This window comes from Pseudopodoces humilis, chromosome 12 (genome assembly GCF_049639895.1).
Source record: "Pseudopodoces humilis isolate 2021_Gansu_Grassland_sample_001 chromosome 12, ASM4963989v1, whole genome shotgun sequence".
Classification (NCBI taxonomy): Eukaryota; Metazoa; Chordata; class Aves; order Passeriformes; family Paridae; genus Pseudopodoces; species Pseudopodoces humilis.
Genome location: NC_142211.1, coordinates 17070719 through 17088269, shown reverse-complemented (window position 1 = coordinate 17088269; position 17551 = coordinate 17070719). Strand labels below are relative to the sequence as shown.

At 35.9% G+C, this 17551-nt stretch overlaps 1 protein-coding gene across 5 annotated transcripts in view; it reads right to left on the bottom strand.

Moving 5' to 3' along the window:
* The window catches only part of LOC148183445 (nipped-B-like protein), a 207767-nt gene that overhangs the window by 31588 nt on the left and 158628 nt on the right, over positions 1-17551 (bottom strand). For all 5 annotated transcript variants that reach the window (XM_088061503.1, XM_088061504.1, XM_088061507.1 and 2 more), the window contains 13 exons: positions 16220-16417; positions 16001-16072; positions 15827-15916; positions 13771-13874; positions 12184-12270; positions 10799-11030; positions 10360-10511; positions 9925-10005; positions 8745-8845; positions 3822-3960; positions 3534-3616; positions 2368-2500; positions 436-579 (listed from right to left, as the gene is read on the bottom strand). In XM_088061503.1, coding sequence (XP_087917629.1) covers positions 436-579; positions 2368-2500; positions 3534-3616; positions 3822-3960; positions 8745-8845; positions 9925-10005; positions 10360-10511; positions 10799-11030; positions 12184-12270; positions 13771-13874; positions 15827-15916; positions 16001-16072; positions 16220-16417 — 1616 coding nt within the window. The remainder of the gene's footprint in view (positions 1-435; positions 580-2367; positions 2501-3533; positions 3617-3821; positions 3961-8744; positions 8846-9924; positions 10006-10359; positions 10512-10798; positions 11031-12183; positions 12271-13770; positions 13875-15826; positions 15917-16000; positions 16073-16219; positions 16418-17551) is intronic.

The following is a 17551-nucleotide window of genomic DNA, read 5'->3' as shown; positions in this document are numbered from 1 at the left end:
CCAATAACAGTTCCATCACATAAAAACTAATCTTTTAGGCCTAACAGTTTAACTCTCAAAAATCTCTATATGAGTGCCATAGCTCAATTACCATTTTGCAATAGCAAATGCACATACATGTATACACACACATATATATATTTTAAGGCCTCTTAAGATATAATCCAACTGTCACTCCATTATTTCATCTATAGCCTCACCAGAAAATTTGTTTTACCATTTTAATTAACTACTTAAAATGATCACTAGGAAGATGGTGTGAGAAAGAGATGAATTAATAAATGTGATACTTATAAATTGAATATATTTGATACAGAAATCTGAACAACAATGAAAACTCATTCTTCATAATGCCAGTTTTTCACACATCTTTAAAATGTTTAGGCTTTTAAATAGATACATCTCAACCAAACTGGCATGGGAACTTTCACACACCTGTTTGAGTATTCTGGCTATAGAACCTTGATCCATTTTGCTAGTGACTGCATCTTTCCTGAGTCTTGCAGCTACAGTTCCAAGATAGTCAAGCGATGCAACTCTTAATGCCATTTCTGTAGATTTGTTACTGAACTGGTGAACCTAAGAAAAGCAGATTAAGCTGTTATAAAAATTATTTATTTCTCCAACTGAGATTCTTCTTACAAGACAGTTTGACCTTATTAAAAAGTCCACCTAATTTCCATGCTGCCTAAAGTTATGTAATTTACTATTACATCACAGATACAGTCCTTACTTTAAAATAATGTTTTTTCCTTTATTGAATCTTTTGCTTTACAAATATGGCTGCTATAAAAATATATATATTTAAAAAACTAAAATAAACCACACATCTAGTAGAGCAGATATCCTTTGCAAGAGCATAGCAACATAATACATCTTCCTCATTATTCACACAAGTATAAAGAAAGCTACATTTTACCAGGAACACAACCATAAAATATTTTCCAAATAAAAAGCTGAAATTTCTGTATTAATTGCATTGTAATACTGAAGAACAACTCTCAACAAACATTACTATGAAAATATTCACATTCTGTAAAATGTCACAATCCGTAAGTAAATGTACCACTTACTTTAAGACCAAAGTTGTAAAAGACCAAGTTACTTAATTGTTTTCAGGTTCTGTGCTAAAGGAATAGTCCAGAGAAGTATGGGACTGGGAGAGCAAAGTCCCTCCCACTCTAAGTGAAGATCAGGCTCATGACCACTTGAGGAACCTGAATGTCTATAAGACCTTAGAGAACATTCCAGTGCCTGAAGGGGGCCTATAAGAAAGCTGGAGAGGGACTATTTGCAAGGGCATGGAGTGACAGGACAAGGGGGAATGGCTTCCCACTGCCAGAAGGCAGGGTTAGATGGAATACTGGGAAGAAATTTTTCCATGTGAGTGTGGTGAGGCCCTGGAACAGGTTGCCCAGAGAAGCTGTGGCTGCCCCATCCCTGGAAGTGTTCAAGGCCAGGTTGGGAGCAACCTGGTCTAGTGAAAGGTGTCCCTGCCTGTCCACTGCAGGGGCATGGAATGAGATGAGTTTTAAAGTCCCTTCCAAGCCAAACCATTCTATGATTCTATGAATAATTACAGGTATTAGTCTGACTTTATTCCCAATGAATATGAATGAAACTATTGGATAGCATCCAAAGGAGGGAGATGAAGATGGTGAAGGATTTAGAGGGGAAGCCATACAAGGAGTGTCTGAGGGCATTTGGTCTGTTCAGCCTGGAGAAGAAGAGACTGAGGTCAGACCTCATCACTGTCTACAACTTCCTTGTGAGGGGCAGTGGAGGGGCAAACACTGATCTCTTCTCTGGTGACCAGTGACAGGACCGGAGGGAATGGCTGGAACTGTGTCAGGGGAGGTTTAGGTTGGATATCAGGAAAAGGTTCCACCCTCAGAGGGTGGTCAGGCACTGAACAGGCTCCCCAGGGCAGTGGTCACAGCCCTAAGGCTGCCAGAGCTCAAGGAGTGATTGGACAACACTCTCAGGAACGGGGTGAGATTGTTGGGGTGTTCTGTCCAGGGTCAGGAGTTGGACTTGATAATCCTTGTGGGTCCCTTCCAGCTCAGCATATTCTATGGCTCTATGAATATCTAAACTTATTAGCTGCTATAGAATGGCATTTTTTAATGTGGAAAATGTCATGGAGTATTAGAAGAGGACATTCTTGAGAAACTGTATACATATGACCTTTACTAAGTTCCATATCAATGATTTTCTGACAGAAATTTTATTTTCTATGCATTATGCAATAGTGATACATGTAAGACTATCCTTACATGCTGCATGCATGTGTCAACAATCAAATAAACAAGTTTCATTGTAATAAGAAATAAATTAATATAATAGTTAAGAACAAGTATCCCTTACCAATAGCCTTCCTAATAAGCTAAGTAGTAACTCTGCAGCTGGCCATTCTGGTTTATTGACTGTGGAAAGAAGATCTTGAATAAAGTTCTCAAACAGTGGTCTGTAATCTTCTTCCCCTTGTTTACTGCCACATCTGTTTAAATCAAAATGCATGTTTGTAAGTGAATTTAAGAGCCATTTAATCTTTCCTTCTGATGCAAAGAGAACTAATCCTATTTTTAGCCAGAAAAACAGTTTTATGCAATTTAAAAAAAAAAAGTCCAAAATATTAGCAAAAAAAAAAAAAGTGTTTTTTCCATTTACAGACAAATAATTTAAACAGTTATCACTCCAAGTTGCACTGCAAGTAAAGCAGTTAATCCAGGGTAGTAGAATTTTGTTCCTAAGGTTTTTTATTTATTGTTTTGAGTTAAAGTCTGCATTAACTTGGATAAACAAAGTAGGTAAAATTCTAAAGCTCAAGCTAGAGTGGGGTATTTAGGTGTTGTGTCCTTAAACCTGGTCTGACATCTCACAGTGATAAGGCATCTCAGTATTATGCTTCAGAAAGGTTAAAATCATAATGTAGAAAAATCAAAAGATAATATACGTGGTAGTGTTCCACCTATATGTGGCATCCTTAACTTCAGTTATACCAGAAGTATACAGAGAAATGACTAGATAGCTGATAAACAGCGTTTTGGCTTAACAGCAGAAATTAACATGTCAAAAACCTCAGGACTTTTTCTTACAAATCCTTTGGTTATTCAGGTATGGGGTTTTTTTTCCTGTTGAGCTATTAACAATCCTAACCTTATGTAAATGAAAGTAATTTTAGGGTTTTTATATTTTTGGCCATTTTGATGACTGAAATAATCTGGTTTCATCACTTAAATATTTACACATCATTCTCTTCCATGTTTCAGATGAGTAAAAGATCCCTGATAAAAGGATCCTATATAAATCATCAGACAGATTCTTTAATGTGTTTTTAAACTCTCTGCAGACTGTTCCATAAAATTTTTTTTCCAGACAGGTAGCTCTCTCAGAGATCTATAAAATATATTGTTATAAGTAACTTTATTAGTAGTCATTTACAATTGCAAAGTGGTTTGGTTTGTCTTAAGGTGTGACATTTTATTTGGAGTTGGTTTCATCAATACACTAAAGAATGCAACAGTACTTACTTCTTAAGGAAAATAGAAAGGAAGTTTTGTGCTGTTCTCATGGCCGTTTCATACGAGTTAGTCATAAGCACATCTTGATCCACCTAAAAATAACAAGATGTACTTTTCTAATATTTTAGCATGCACATAAATATAATTTCCAGACCAGCATTTCTCATTCATCAAATAATTACAGCTGACATAAAATTAAAAGGCTTGATTACTAAAGCACCATCATAAAATATTATACCTACAAAGTCATTCTTGTAGCAAAACAAAAATAATTATGGCTCTTTAAAAAAAACTTACTTTTTTGTTTGATTCCTCCTCTGAATTAGAATCTTTTTCTGTTGATGGCAAATGCACCACACACTGAATTAGCTGCAGAACTAGAGCTGTTACCATCTGAATATACATAGGCTCTCCATCAGTGTCACTGCTGTTTAATCTGTTAATAAGACAGCATTAGCACTAAAACTAAACAAAAAAACCAAAAAAACAAACAGATTTTTTTTTGTCCTAAATAACATCTTTCTAAAATAATAATCAAAGCTAGGAATCTGTGTTATGCACATTTATCTTGTTATTTGCTTTTCTCATGCAGTGAAAGATTTGGTCTAAAAAAATGGTAAGCATTATTCTCAAGCCAAAGAGATTAACTGAAACAGCTCACAGATGGGACATCAGTGTCTGTGAAGTTCAGCAGCAGAAATATCTTCAGAAATATTTAATAAATCAAACACATCCATGGAAAGGTACTTACTAATAGGTTCATTCTGTATAATTCCATATCCATTTCCAACACAACATTTAAAAAAATAGACCAAGTTTGTAATAATAAGTTATTACTTATATATTATTTATTGTATCTGAAATGTGCAGGAATTTTAAATGAGAAATTAGTGACCATGACCTGGACTGACTTCTACAAGAGTTACACCTATGGTAATCTCAGGTATTGCAACAGACTATAAACTTCAGCATGCAAGAGTGTCTTATAAGTTGATATTGTTATAAGTGTATATTATATTATTGGCTTTTAGCAAATATTATAATGAATGTTATGTATAAGGTTAGAAAACTTTGTTGTACTAATATAGTTTCTTTTATTTCTGTTATTGATGAAATTTAGAAATAGTGGTATAATACATATATATGTTAGGCTATAACATGATATTAAAGCACAAACTACTTTTTGTTTATATAACTAAGAGACTGAAAAGATAGTCAGAGACCCCCCTGCATTCTTAAGATTATCTTGTCTTCCAAGACCTCCAAGAGAAGGATTTATTGCATCCTTATTGGAGGGTAGAAAACCCAGTGGCGCCAAGAAGATTGATCTATTGGGAAGGAGGCAAGGTAAAAACTAAACAAAGGAACATCAAAAAACTTCAGAAGAATGTATGAATTTGTATGAGAATTTATGGATATGTAATAGGGTTCTTTTTTTAAGGGACAATCCTTTGTTAATAAGGTGTGCTCTCTTGGCTGACTGCAGACACCTGGCCATATCTGTATACTTTACTTTATTTTATCTCCTAATTGTCTTTCTATTAAACTTTTAAATTCTATAAAAATATGTGAACCTCGTTTTTCACATTATCATCAGCATGATTACAGTCCACCTCACATTTCTCCCCTTCCAAGTGATTTAGCCTGATAAATAGTGTGATGCTTACTACCCATATGTACATTAACACCACTTAATGCTGCCTTTAACAATATGAAAAGGTGATAATCTCTGACATAATTCTCCCTAAATTATCAAAATAATAACTAGACACAAAACAGATTGGAATTATTATCTTTATGAAATTATCTCTAACTAGTACAGAGAGAATATTTTCCTATAAAATTTTAGGTAAGCTGCACCCTTCATGACTATAGCCATAGACAGGGAATATCCTTTAACAAGTTAGAGCTACGACTCTAGAGATAAACAGTGCAGTCATTATGGCCTTGAGACAGTAACTTCTTTATAGTAAAGGTCCAAATTCAAAGAGGGTATCTACCATTTATGCTCCTATATCTAACACCTTCTTATTTACTAGATCCCTCTGATGTCTATAAACAAAGCAATAGGAAATACTAGGAATAAGCACTCATGTAAACATTAGAATTACTGAATTCAACTTCAAGGTTTCAATGAATTTCTTTTCCTGGATATTTCCTGTTCATCCACCCTGGATGAGACAACCTATTTCACTGACAACTTGTCTGTTTCCAGGGAAAAGATGTATGGAAGCAAGAAACAAAATCAACCCTAAAAACAAATGTTTTAGAATAATTTGCAGTGTTCAACCTCAATTTCAACTAAAATCAAGTCCAGGCCAGATTCTTTTGAAACAGAGAAATTAAGAATTAAGCATAAAGAAATGCCTGACCATAAGAGAGGGGGAACTGACAAGAGCAAGAAAGAAGCGAGACTGCAAAATAAGATAAAGAGCTAGAATACACAAACAAAATGCAAAAACAAAAACACCACAAAATAAAGGGATTCCTTGGACCCCTAAGCTGGAAGGAACGGTATCAAAGTCCAAAAGATGGTCAAAGGACTGAAAGAGGCATGCGTGAAAAGATAGGGTGAAGAGTTCAACTAAGGGGAAAATTGCTACCTCATCCCAAAGACCCCCCAGACGACCATCAAACTGACCAGAAACAACCAGTGCGCAGCTGCAAAGGGGCGTGGAACTAATTTTAATATGAAGTGAAGACAGGCAGAGTTAGGAAATGAATATGTATTAAGCATATTGCGCAACCCTAGTTTGTAAAGGATAAAAGGAGAAAGCCAAATCTCAAAAAGGGTGCATGCTTTTTGGAGGAGATATCCCCCATGCACCTCAGCGCTGAATAAATTCATACCTATTCTTATAACTACTCTGTGAGTTATAGAGTTCTTTTCTATCTGCATATCACTTTCTCTAATTTAACCTGAAACTATACTATTATTCAGAAGATGCACTGAAATCCAGCTGAAGAACTTAAAAGACAGTTCAAGTGAAGTGAGTAACTGCTTCTAAATTAGACTCATTCAAAGGAGTACTAGATTGATTTCATGGAAGGAGTGCTCTAAATATGTCCTCAAAGAAATTCAGCCAGAATTTTCCTATTAAGCTTTAGCAATGCCATATAAAATCCCTATACACAGAACCAAAGAATTTTCCAAGAAAAAACCTTTGAATTAATAATAACATTACAGTCATTTACATACTTAGTGAGACAGATAAGATATTGCAATTATTTTGTGTTGGGATTTAGGATTCTTTCTTTTGTTTCTTTCTCCAAAAGAATTTTCCCCCATATGTGTTGCTAGGAGACAATAATGACCGTGTACTTCAGAAAGACAAAAGAAGTGGCCACAGATTAGGGGATGGGTCCAACTGGCTACTCTCTCTTTTTACCTGGGGGGTTCTCTGGGAAGGGCAGAGATAGTGCTAGAACTGGGCTGGAGAAAAGGTGTTGGGTACAGCTTCTATCTCTCGTGCTCTCAGCATTTGGGGGTGTTATAAATCCATATTGTGATATTGGCTTTCGCAAGTATTAGGATGAATATTATATGTTAAATGCTTTTTGGCTATGTATGTACTTTTTCTCTTGCTAACAAGTTTTAAGCATAAAGGAATTTCATGGTACAAAGCAAGGAAACCCGAGAGGGCAAAGACAGTGGGGCCCAAGCTGTTATCAGCAGCAGGACATGGAGACCAGGGTGTTTTCAGCAGCCAGGACCAGGCCGTTGACAGTAGATGGACATGAAGCCCAGCTGTCACCAGCGGCAGGACGAGGGGCCCAGACTGTTATCAGCAATGACCGCTTGCAAAGAAAGGAAATCAAATTCAAATAAAATAATGATCAGCAGAAATAAAAACCATACGAAGCATGCTCTGAAGAGGCGGGTTCAGGGCATAACCATGCAAAATGCTTCTTAGAAAAGTCTGAATATGCATTAAACCCTCAAAGCAGGAGGGGGTAAAAGGGTGTTCCAAAGATATCAGGTGTGTTCCTGGCAACAGGCCAGGGCACCCGGCCGTTTTAACACTTTGCTTTATTTTCTTTGTCTCCTAATTGTTTTTTTGTTTATATTAAACTTTTTATAATTTATTAAGAAAGTGAACCTCGTTTTTCACAGGGGGAAGAAAGGCTGTGGCTGTTGTGAGAAGAATTCATCACCACTGCGGGGTTCCGTCTAATGCTGCCTTGTGAGTGGAGCTCTGCTCCTAAGAGTGGCAATTGCACTGGGATCTCATTAACACCCTACTTCACCAAAGAAAGGACCTCTCACCATCTGCTCGGGTGCCTCAGGGGAAAACCCGGGATCCCCAAGCCCCTTTCCCCTCCCAGGGAGCCTGCTGTGTTCAGGAGCCTGGCTGTTGCTGCCCAGCCCCCTGCCGATTCTTTGGTACTGCTCTGTGTTTTTTTGCTACACTGTAGCCCCACACCCCCTGCCTGCCAAGATGTCCTGTGTTCCCAGCTACAGCTGTGGAGTTTCTGATACATCTCATCTACCACCTCGGGATTCTGCTCGTTCCTGCCGTTCCAACTTGCTACTTCTGAGAATCTTGCTGGGGCACCGGGATTGACTGCCTCTGCGGGGTTTGTAAAGCAAGCCCCTTTCTCATCCCTTCCCATCTTAGTCAAGCCGCCATGAACCATGTGGTCTCCAGGCTCTTGCCAGAGCGCCCCCCGCAGCCACAGGGGAATCATTGCATCTGCCCTGCTGGCTGTGACCATAACTACACCAAAGGGGAAATTGCTTACAGAGTGGGAAGAGACTGTTTAATGGATTTTCTGTTCTTGTTTGTTGTTACGATTGTTGTTGTTTGTTTGTTTGCTTTGTTATACACATACATACCAGTAAAGAACTGTTATTCCTTTTCCCATGTCTTTGCCTGAAAGCCCCTTAATTTCAAAGTTATAATAATTTGGAGGGAAAGGGGTCATATTCTCCATTCCAAGGGAGGTTCCCACCTGCCTTGGCAGACACCTGTCTTTCAAACCAAGATATTTTGGAAGCAGGTTTAAATATGATAGCATAAGAAAATGATTATTACAAAATACATTCGTCAGACAATTCTGCTCTCACTGTAGAAGTTTTGAAATATCAACCTCTAACAAAACATAGCTCATGGAGTTACAGATTTTTAAAGAACAAGTCAATACTAAAGCCTAAAATCCTACATCTAAAAAACTGTAAATGTTGCTGTCTACAAATTATCAATCTATGTCAGAATTTACCTGAAATTTCTCAAACTCCTCTTGCTGGTTGGTAGTCTTGCAAGGGAAGTGAAAATTTCTTCTAGTATTAGCTGTCTATGTTTTTCATATCTGGAGAACACCTATTTAACAGTAACAGAATTGTTAAAAAACTATTGTTACATAAAATATCACTTGTTAAATAGATTTTTTAAATTATATATAGAAACATACTCTTTACATGACATTTAAATAGATTATATTTAATGCATACCTTGTTTTAAATGCATTGCTTTGTTTTCTCAAAGCAAGCATTTCTTTATAAAATATATAAAACCTTTTTCAAATATAGCTTTTTTTAAATCTTCAAATAGCATAAATGCGCAATAGATCTTAAAAATACAATGTGTTTTAAATTTTTCTGCCAATAGTACAATACACTGAAAGTCAAACAGTGTAAGGCTAAGCTATCAGACTCCAGTACAGAGCAAAAGTTTATGGTAACATATATTAAATGTGAGCACATGTATAGTTTTAGAGCACATTTAAGAAAACCAAGCTTTGATGTTTGCCTGACATGAAATAATAATTCAATTTATGGGGTCAGGATTGTAGAGTTTGCCTCTCCTTTTGTTCAGGCAGAATTACTTTTATAAATACTAGAGTACATAATCCTTACAAAGATGAAAAACTCTCACTTGAACAAACACATTTGTGTTGCACTGCAGTTTTCCTGAAAAAATATTTTATCTGCCCCATGAATTTTTCACATAGCCACCTCTTCTGAGGAAAAGGACTTGTTCTATTATATAGTTATATAATATATTATATAGAACTATCCTACTAGTTCTATGGCTGATACCATTGCATAAACTCTAATCTTAACAAACAAAATAAAAAAAAAACACATTGGAAAGATTTTTTAAGACTAGAAAGAACAGGTAAGAGGAAGGGATATGTGTTTAAACTTTAAACAACATAACCAAAATTAAGTAAATTCCTTGGCTTAAGTAGGCTATTTCTTCCTATAGAGTACTCTGCAAATGGGATGAGCTCAAGTAGCTTTAATATTGTTCTTAGATTATGATACCAAACTGTAAAAACATGCAAGAATAAAATTAGTTCTAAGCTCCAATTCTCTACCAGCAAAAATACAGCCTATGTAAATGCCCTAATAACTCTCAGAAGAACATGAAACTACTGCAAATTAAAAATTACTTACTGCAGTCACTAATTTGATGGCACATAGCTGTAGTTCACTGACATTTTCTACAAAGAAAGGTGTTATTCCCATAGATGATATCTATCAACAGAAAGAAGTTATTGTAAGTATATTTGACTATTAAACTGATATTTATGCATTTTCGCAAGTAGATTATTCATTCCTCAGGTAAGGTATTCAACAACATGTATTCATATGGTTTACAAATAAAGTTATTAAAGGATATTTTAATACAATCAGATTCAACTTTTCTTAATTGTACAAGAAAAGCCATTTAAGATGTGAACATTACTACAGAACAAACTAGTCACTGCTGTTAATAATTCAAAAGTTTGTACTGGTTTCATATTTCATGTCATTGAGACAATTACACTTTACAATCTCTCTGGAAAAAGAAAAAAATTCTCAGACAAAATTTTTTCTGATAAAACTTACTTGAAGAATAGTTGTATCAGTGAGAAGCTGTATCTCTAGCAACTCTGACAAACTGCTGACAATGTCACAAACTTTGTTATATAACATCACTATAACTCTTTGCTTGTGGGTGGAACACTTGGCACGTTTTGCTTTTGAACTTAAAACACCACCTAGAAAATAAAAAATATCTTTATTTTTTTCAGTATTTCACATCAGATATTAGAAAGATTATCATCTTCCTCAAAAAATGTCTCCAAAACAAGTCCATGACTACAGTTTTGTAAATTAAATTTCTTACAAAAGAAAAACTATTTAGTAAAATCAGCTGGAAAGCAAGAATTTAATATTTTCATAATTGCTTTGAATTCTGGATCCAAGATTCTTAAAACTGTTCTTGAATACCCACACCTCAAGATATGTGTATGACAACAAAATGCAAAACATTTAGCATACTAACCACCATGAGGATCCACTCTATACACAGGGTCATACTGAGGATAGAGAGTGTTCTGCAAATGAAATTTTGTGTATTGAATAACTCTTTCTATTACATCTTCAATATATACAGCTTTAGGCATATTTGGTGATGTCATAATATTGATAGCAGTAAGACAAGCATCAGCAGATTTTGTCACTCTCTCCATAATAAGATCTCTCCATAATCTCTCTTCATCTTCAGTGTCATTGTTCTGTAACAGGTGATAGAAAACAAGATAGTGTGAACGAGAAGTTAATTTTTTTTCCTTACCAAGTAAAAGATAACATTATTTTAATATACTTACATACACACGCACACAAAATGCAATATTACCTTTATGATACAAAAATAGTTTGGTTTAGAAATCAACAAATGTTTGTTTTGCTAGCAAAAGTTTTATAACCCTAAGTTACAGGTCTTCAATATCTCACTGTATTCTTCTGGTAAAACAAAAAGAAGCTTTCTGTGTATCATTGGAAAGCACTATGAAGGAAGACTGTCACATTCTCTGCTTAAGAATGACGTACCTTAATCAAAATCTAAGCTTATTCATTTAGTGTTTTCTTCAGTGGCCTATACATACCAGTTGCTGCTTTGATCAGTCTAATTTTTGCCACTAGAGAGAATTCTTGCGCAAAAAGACTGTTAAGTCACACAAAACTCATGAGAATACAACAGAGACAAACTCATCTACATCAATGGGTTTAAAACATGTCTTATCAAATATGACCATATAAGGACTCAATCATCCTTGGGGGTCCCTTCCAACTCAGCACGTTCTGTGATTCTGTGATTTAGATTTAGCATAGGGTATGGAATCTCTGTATTTCTGTGTTTGCACAGGTTATAAAACATACATGAGGTTAATTATGACCATACAGCACTACTGAAATATTGTAATAATATTAATTAATAGCAAAACCAGGTGACATTTTTAATAACTTCTCTGGTACAGAGAAAAATAATCTTTCTTGCCTGTATAAAAACACAGGTTGTTATATTTCTTCCACTGTGGCAGGAATGTTTTATGGACACGTAGAAAAGTAGAAAAAAAATGCCCAATAGTGCAAGTTCCATCAGTTACCATGAATATTTCAGGATGAAACTATAATATTTAAAATTAAGTCCAAAGGTAACCTAATTGCTCCAAATACATGTTTACTATAGTAAATCATACTGAAATAATATAAACAATAGAATTTTACTTCAAATCTTAAAATTTCGCAGTCTTTTAAGCACATACATATTAAATCAGGAATTCCTTTCACAGACACGCAGAATTTTAAACTATCACTATAGGGGTCTCAAGTGAAGAAAACCCTATTCTACACAATGGTGTGAAATTATGTAATTTGAAAACTCACATGGTTAAGTAATGTGGAAAGCTTTGATCCATCTTGAATATTCTTCTCCAAAATATTCAAGACTTTTACTGTTTTATCTGTTGAGAGCTAAAACAAGAAACAAAACACATCAAACAACTGTAGGAACATAAAGGCTTCCAAATTGCGGGAAAAAAGCCCAATCTAAGTATTGGATCTTGATTTGTCAGGTTTCTGACACAGCATGATTTACAATGCTGATAACAGAATTAAACTAGTGAAAATATGTTCTAAGACTGCAATCAAACTTCATTTTCAACCAGAAAAATACATAGAAATGTATTTAAAATTGCTTAACTGTAATTAATGTTGTATAGTTATATGCTTTTGCATTTGCTTCTAGAAACAGAAATGTACTAAATCCAAGTATCAATCCCAAATTCTAGCTGACTATATAGATCTTTATTAAGACAAAATCCAAGTTCTATGGACAAACAGAAATAAAATTCCCTGATACTTGAGTTCTAATAAAAAGGAAACATATTCTCAATAACTGTTAATTTAAAAAAACTAGCATGTTGAAAAAAGTAACTCAAATTCACTTGCTGATGTTCTACAGAATTGTGATTAAATAATCTGTATTATATGCTAAATTCCAGGAGAATCGGTTTCATTCATCCAGATACTATTGGTGCTCACCTTTAGAAGCAACAAAATTCTGATTTTATGCATATATGTAAGTATGTATGTGAAAAAAAACAGTTAACAGAGGTTAAGGGTGAGAACTATCAGGAAACAAACAGGCTAATATCATGCTACAAAGGAAGGTAGAGAACAAAGAGCCATGAAGGACATCTAAATCTCAGACTAAATAAAACCCTTCAGAGCGACTTGTATAAGTAGCTTCACAGACACTTCATAAACATAATAAATGGTCATGAGGAGGTAGAGTAAGAATTTAATACAAGACTTCCCAAAGCCAGTAGTTCTAGGAAGATAAAGAAAGCAAGAATACTGTTTCTAAAGGTGTGATACTAACAGTTTGTGCCAACAGAAAGTTCCCTTGACAAAAGTTGGGAAGAGTATGGCAAAGAAATCACAATATGCAGTCTACAAAAAATTAATCTTATTATCAGCTTGAGCATTAAATCTTTAAAGTTTGAAAGGACTCTTAGGAGAGAGGAAGGTAGTGGGCAGCTCAGTGTGATGCTGGATGGACATCAGATATTTACATTGCACTAATGGCATATATCAGCAAGGGTAGATTTTTTGAATTTGCCAGCAGGTTCTGTTTTACTGTGGTTGCTCAACAGTAACTGTAAGGAGAAAATTGTGTGCTTCTGTGAAAGTAGTTTAATTATTAGATTTTACTGCTCAGGCATGTGTTACCTACTGTCATATAGTGCTCTGAGTCAGCCCTAACAGAGGACCATTTAACAAAAATGTCTTGGATTCAGAGACGACCAGTTAAGATGTGGTAACTTTTTAAGTACTTCAGCAGAAGCACAACTGTTCACAGTATTTGTCACAGATACACGTGAAGAGTGTGGAATATTAGAGGGAGCACAAGTTTTTGTATGTTTAACAAAATTAAATGTTCAAAAACAGTTAAATACCATGAATATGTACCTTGTCCATTATGCCCATTGCCTTTATTTTTGCAGATTCACTACCCAACTCACTAAGCTGATGCTTTCCCAGTAGCAGCTCTTGTGGAATCTCATCATCATCACCTTAAAAGAAATTAATTAAAAATTAGCAATCACATTTCTAATAAGACTTCAAAGAAACCAGTATTTTACAATCAATATGAAAAAGCCAACTGAAGACAAAGAACTCATTTTCAAAATAGCTAGCATATCATAGTTCCATCTAATGAAGACTGATGATGACAACTTTTGGTGGTGTTAAAATGACTACTTGTTAAATATGACTGAAAGTCATAGATTAAAAATATTTTTAATCCAAAATTGTAGGCACCATAGCTGTAGTGATTTGCTTATTATGTTGCTCCCTTTGTTCTAGTTCTAAAAAATTAACAAATGATCTGTTATCTGTTTCAAAATAAAGTCATATTGGTCAACCTGAACTACTTCATCAGACACTTATGCTAAACTGGCTTAGTTTCTACTGAAATGGATAAGGAGCATATAGTGATTCAGTGCCCCATCCATAAGAGAATAAGCACTCTGCTGCTGAATTGAATAATCAATCTCTGTTGGGCCAAAGGCTACAACAGATGCAAAATTATGTGCCCCAGAAATTACCAGTGTATTTGGTGTGTGTGTCCAGATTTTGATAGCGGGGGAACTACAGGGGTGGCTTCTGTGAGAAGCTGCTGGAAGCTTCCCCCATGACTAACAGAGCCAATGCCAGCTGGCTCCAGGATGGACTTACCACTGGTCAAGGCTGAGTCAATCAGAGATGGCAGTGATGACTCAGGGATAACGTAGTTAAGAACAAAAGAAAGTTATTGCACAGATGTAATTGGGGCCAAAGCAGAGCGGGGTGAGAACATGTGAGAGGAACAACTCTGCAGACACCAAGGTCAGTGCAGGAGGGACAGGAAGTGCTCCAGGTGCCAGAGCTGAGATTCCCCTGCAGCCTGTGGTGGAAGACCATGGTGAGGCAGCTGTGCCCTTGCAGCCCAGGGAGGGCCACAGGGATGAAGAGATCCACCTGCAGCCTGTGTAGGAGCCCATGCTGGAGCAGGGGGATGCCTGAGAGGAGGCTGTGACCCCATGAGATGCCTGTGCTAGAGCAGGGACCTGTGGACCCGTGAGGAGAGGAGCTCACACTGGAGCAGGTTTCCTCGTAGGACTTGTGACTCTGAGGGACCCACACTGGAGCAGGCTGTGCCTGAAAATGACCCCGTATAAGAGTGATCCATGTTGCAGCAGTTTGTGGAGAACTGTAGCCCTTGGGAAGGACCCATGTTGGGAAAGTTCATGAAGAACTGTCTCCCATGGGAGGGACCTTATGCTGGAGCAGGGGAAGGACTCCTCTCCCTGAGCAGTGGCAGGAACAATGGGCGATGAACTGACCATAAACCCCATTCCTGTTTCCCTGTGCCACTAGGAGGGAGGAGGCAGATCTGAGAAAGTGGGGAGAAGGTGTTTTTAAGGTCTTATTTTACTTCTCATTATTCTGCTCTGATTTTGTTAGCAATAAATTAAATTAATACCTCTAATTTAAACCTGTTTTGCCTGTGATGGTATTTGATGAGCGATCTTTCCTGGTCCTTATCTCAACCCATGAACCCTTTGTTAAATTTTCTCTCCCCTGTCCAGCTGCAGAGGGGAGTGAGAGAGAGGCTTTGGTGGGTGCCTGGCATCCAGCCATCTTACGTTAGCATTCTTTACAAAGATACGTTTGACAAAAGATACCCTAATGATGTCCCAAAGAGGTATCCTTTCCACTCCAAGGGACTATTATTTGTCTCATTGTGATTTATGTCCCTTTTGGATTCTGCAGGAAGGAAGGAGGATATTCTTCCTGTAGTAGCAAATGAAATTGGAAAGGTAAAGGCCTTCACTAAAGGTAGAAGCCATATAAATGCAGTATACTGCAGTGTGTTTCACAGGCTATTAAATCACAAAGAAGGAAGTTTGGAAATACAGAGATGCAAATTCCTTTCTTGTGTTTTTAATTGGGGGAAGCATTTTGAAAATTTTTGCCATATTACCAAAAGCTGTAAAATCCATGTCTTCTAAATTTTCCAAAATATTCTCTATTGAAGCAGCAAATCTTTTGAAAGTAGAAGAATCCATCATTTCTGGTGAAAAAGAAACGTATATATAATTATTTTATATACAAACCAGAAAATACAAACTATAGAAAATAAATATTTTAAAATTACCTTCAGGTGTTAGTTTAGGTTCATAAGCTTTCCTCTTCTTTTGTTTTTCTTTTTTCTTCATTTTTCTAGCTACTAATTAAGAGAATAAAGGATTGTTTACACTTTTTATGCTTATATTCAATATTGCATGTAAAGATGTTTATTTTAAAATGTTTAACATATCCTTTAAAAATGCACTAGTATTATGGAAGAAATTATTTTTTTAAAGCAATCAGTTACCCTCACTGAGGCTAGGAAGAGGAGAATAATCATCCATCTCAGAGTCATTGGGACTGCGATTACGATAACGGCCACTACCAGAAGTCCTCCTTCCTTCATGACAATAACCACTTTTCCTATGGTCACCAGAACTTCTTCTATCATGTTCTTCATACTCCCAAGCTTCATCTCTATCCTTTTTATGTCTTTTACGAGAAGCTAAAAATAAAATGCATTTTCATTATAAGGACAAAAATTATACTTTTAATAGCTCAAAATTATACATTTGCAAGTTAAGCACTATCATATAGATGTTCTGTAAAACAAGCAAACACTCTAAAACTATCATAAAAATCTGTTATGGCATTATTCTAACAATTTATTTTAAATTACATGAAAAAGTACCTAAAACTAGGGAAGATGAGCAAACATTTAGAAATAAAAATTTACAGGGCATTTGTCATTTTATACAAAGTCAGGAAAATAGAACAAATCAAAATAAGTTGCATCCTTTCATAAGAGAACACTACGGTTGTCTAAATTCTGACTCTTATTAGGTGTCCATATTTCAATTCAGTGATTGCTTTGCCCATCTAACACAGTGAGTTCCCATGACACTTGGTAACTTAGTTAATTAAAGATATTCTGTTTTGCCAAGACAACTAAAATTTTGTCTTGATATATATTGCAGGAGGTTCAGTGTAAAGGAGAAAGCTGGAGTCACAATCCTGAGCCAGACAGCAAGTATATACCACAGAAGGTTATTAAAATCAATTTTTAGTCAGAACCAAAAAGCCTTGCACAACTGAATATTGAAAAACTGGGATAAATGTTCTATACAAAGACAGAAACTTGATGGAAATAAAGTGTGTGTGTAGAGGAGAATGGAGATGTCTTTGTTTTCAAATATAGTCCTGAAGGGCAAAGAGTGCTAACGTAATAGAAAAAGGATTTGGAGAAAGGAGGTAATTTCATCCATTAAATCAGCCAACTCTCCATTATCTAAGGTAACAGGAAAGCAAAGAGACGTCTAACACAGACTTTGCTATGAAGATCAAAATTGCTTCAACACATTACATTCTAGACTAGAAGAGTTTATTATTAATGTGAACTTGCATATAACAGCCCTGACATCTCTGTGTCTCTACCAAAGCCTCCTGAAGTTTAGAGAGGTATGATTGTATAGAGGGTTGTTTCTGAGCAAAATGGCTCCAAGCATTCAGACAGAACTAGAACAGAACTGACAAGTTCTTTCCACAACCCCAGTTTATTGAGAAGAATAGGAAACATACCAGGATATAGTCAATAGCCCAGGCTCAGAACTAGTGAAACCAATATTGAGTGAGAGGTGAT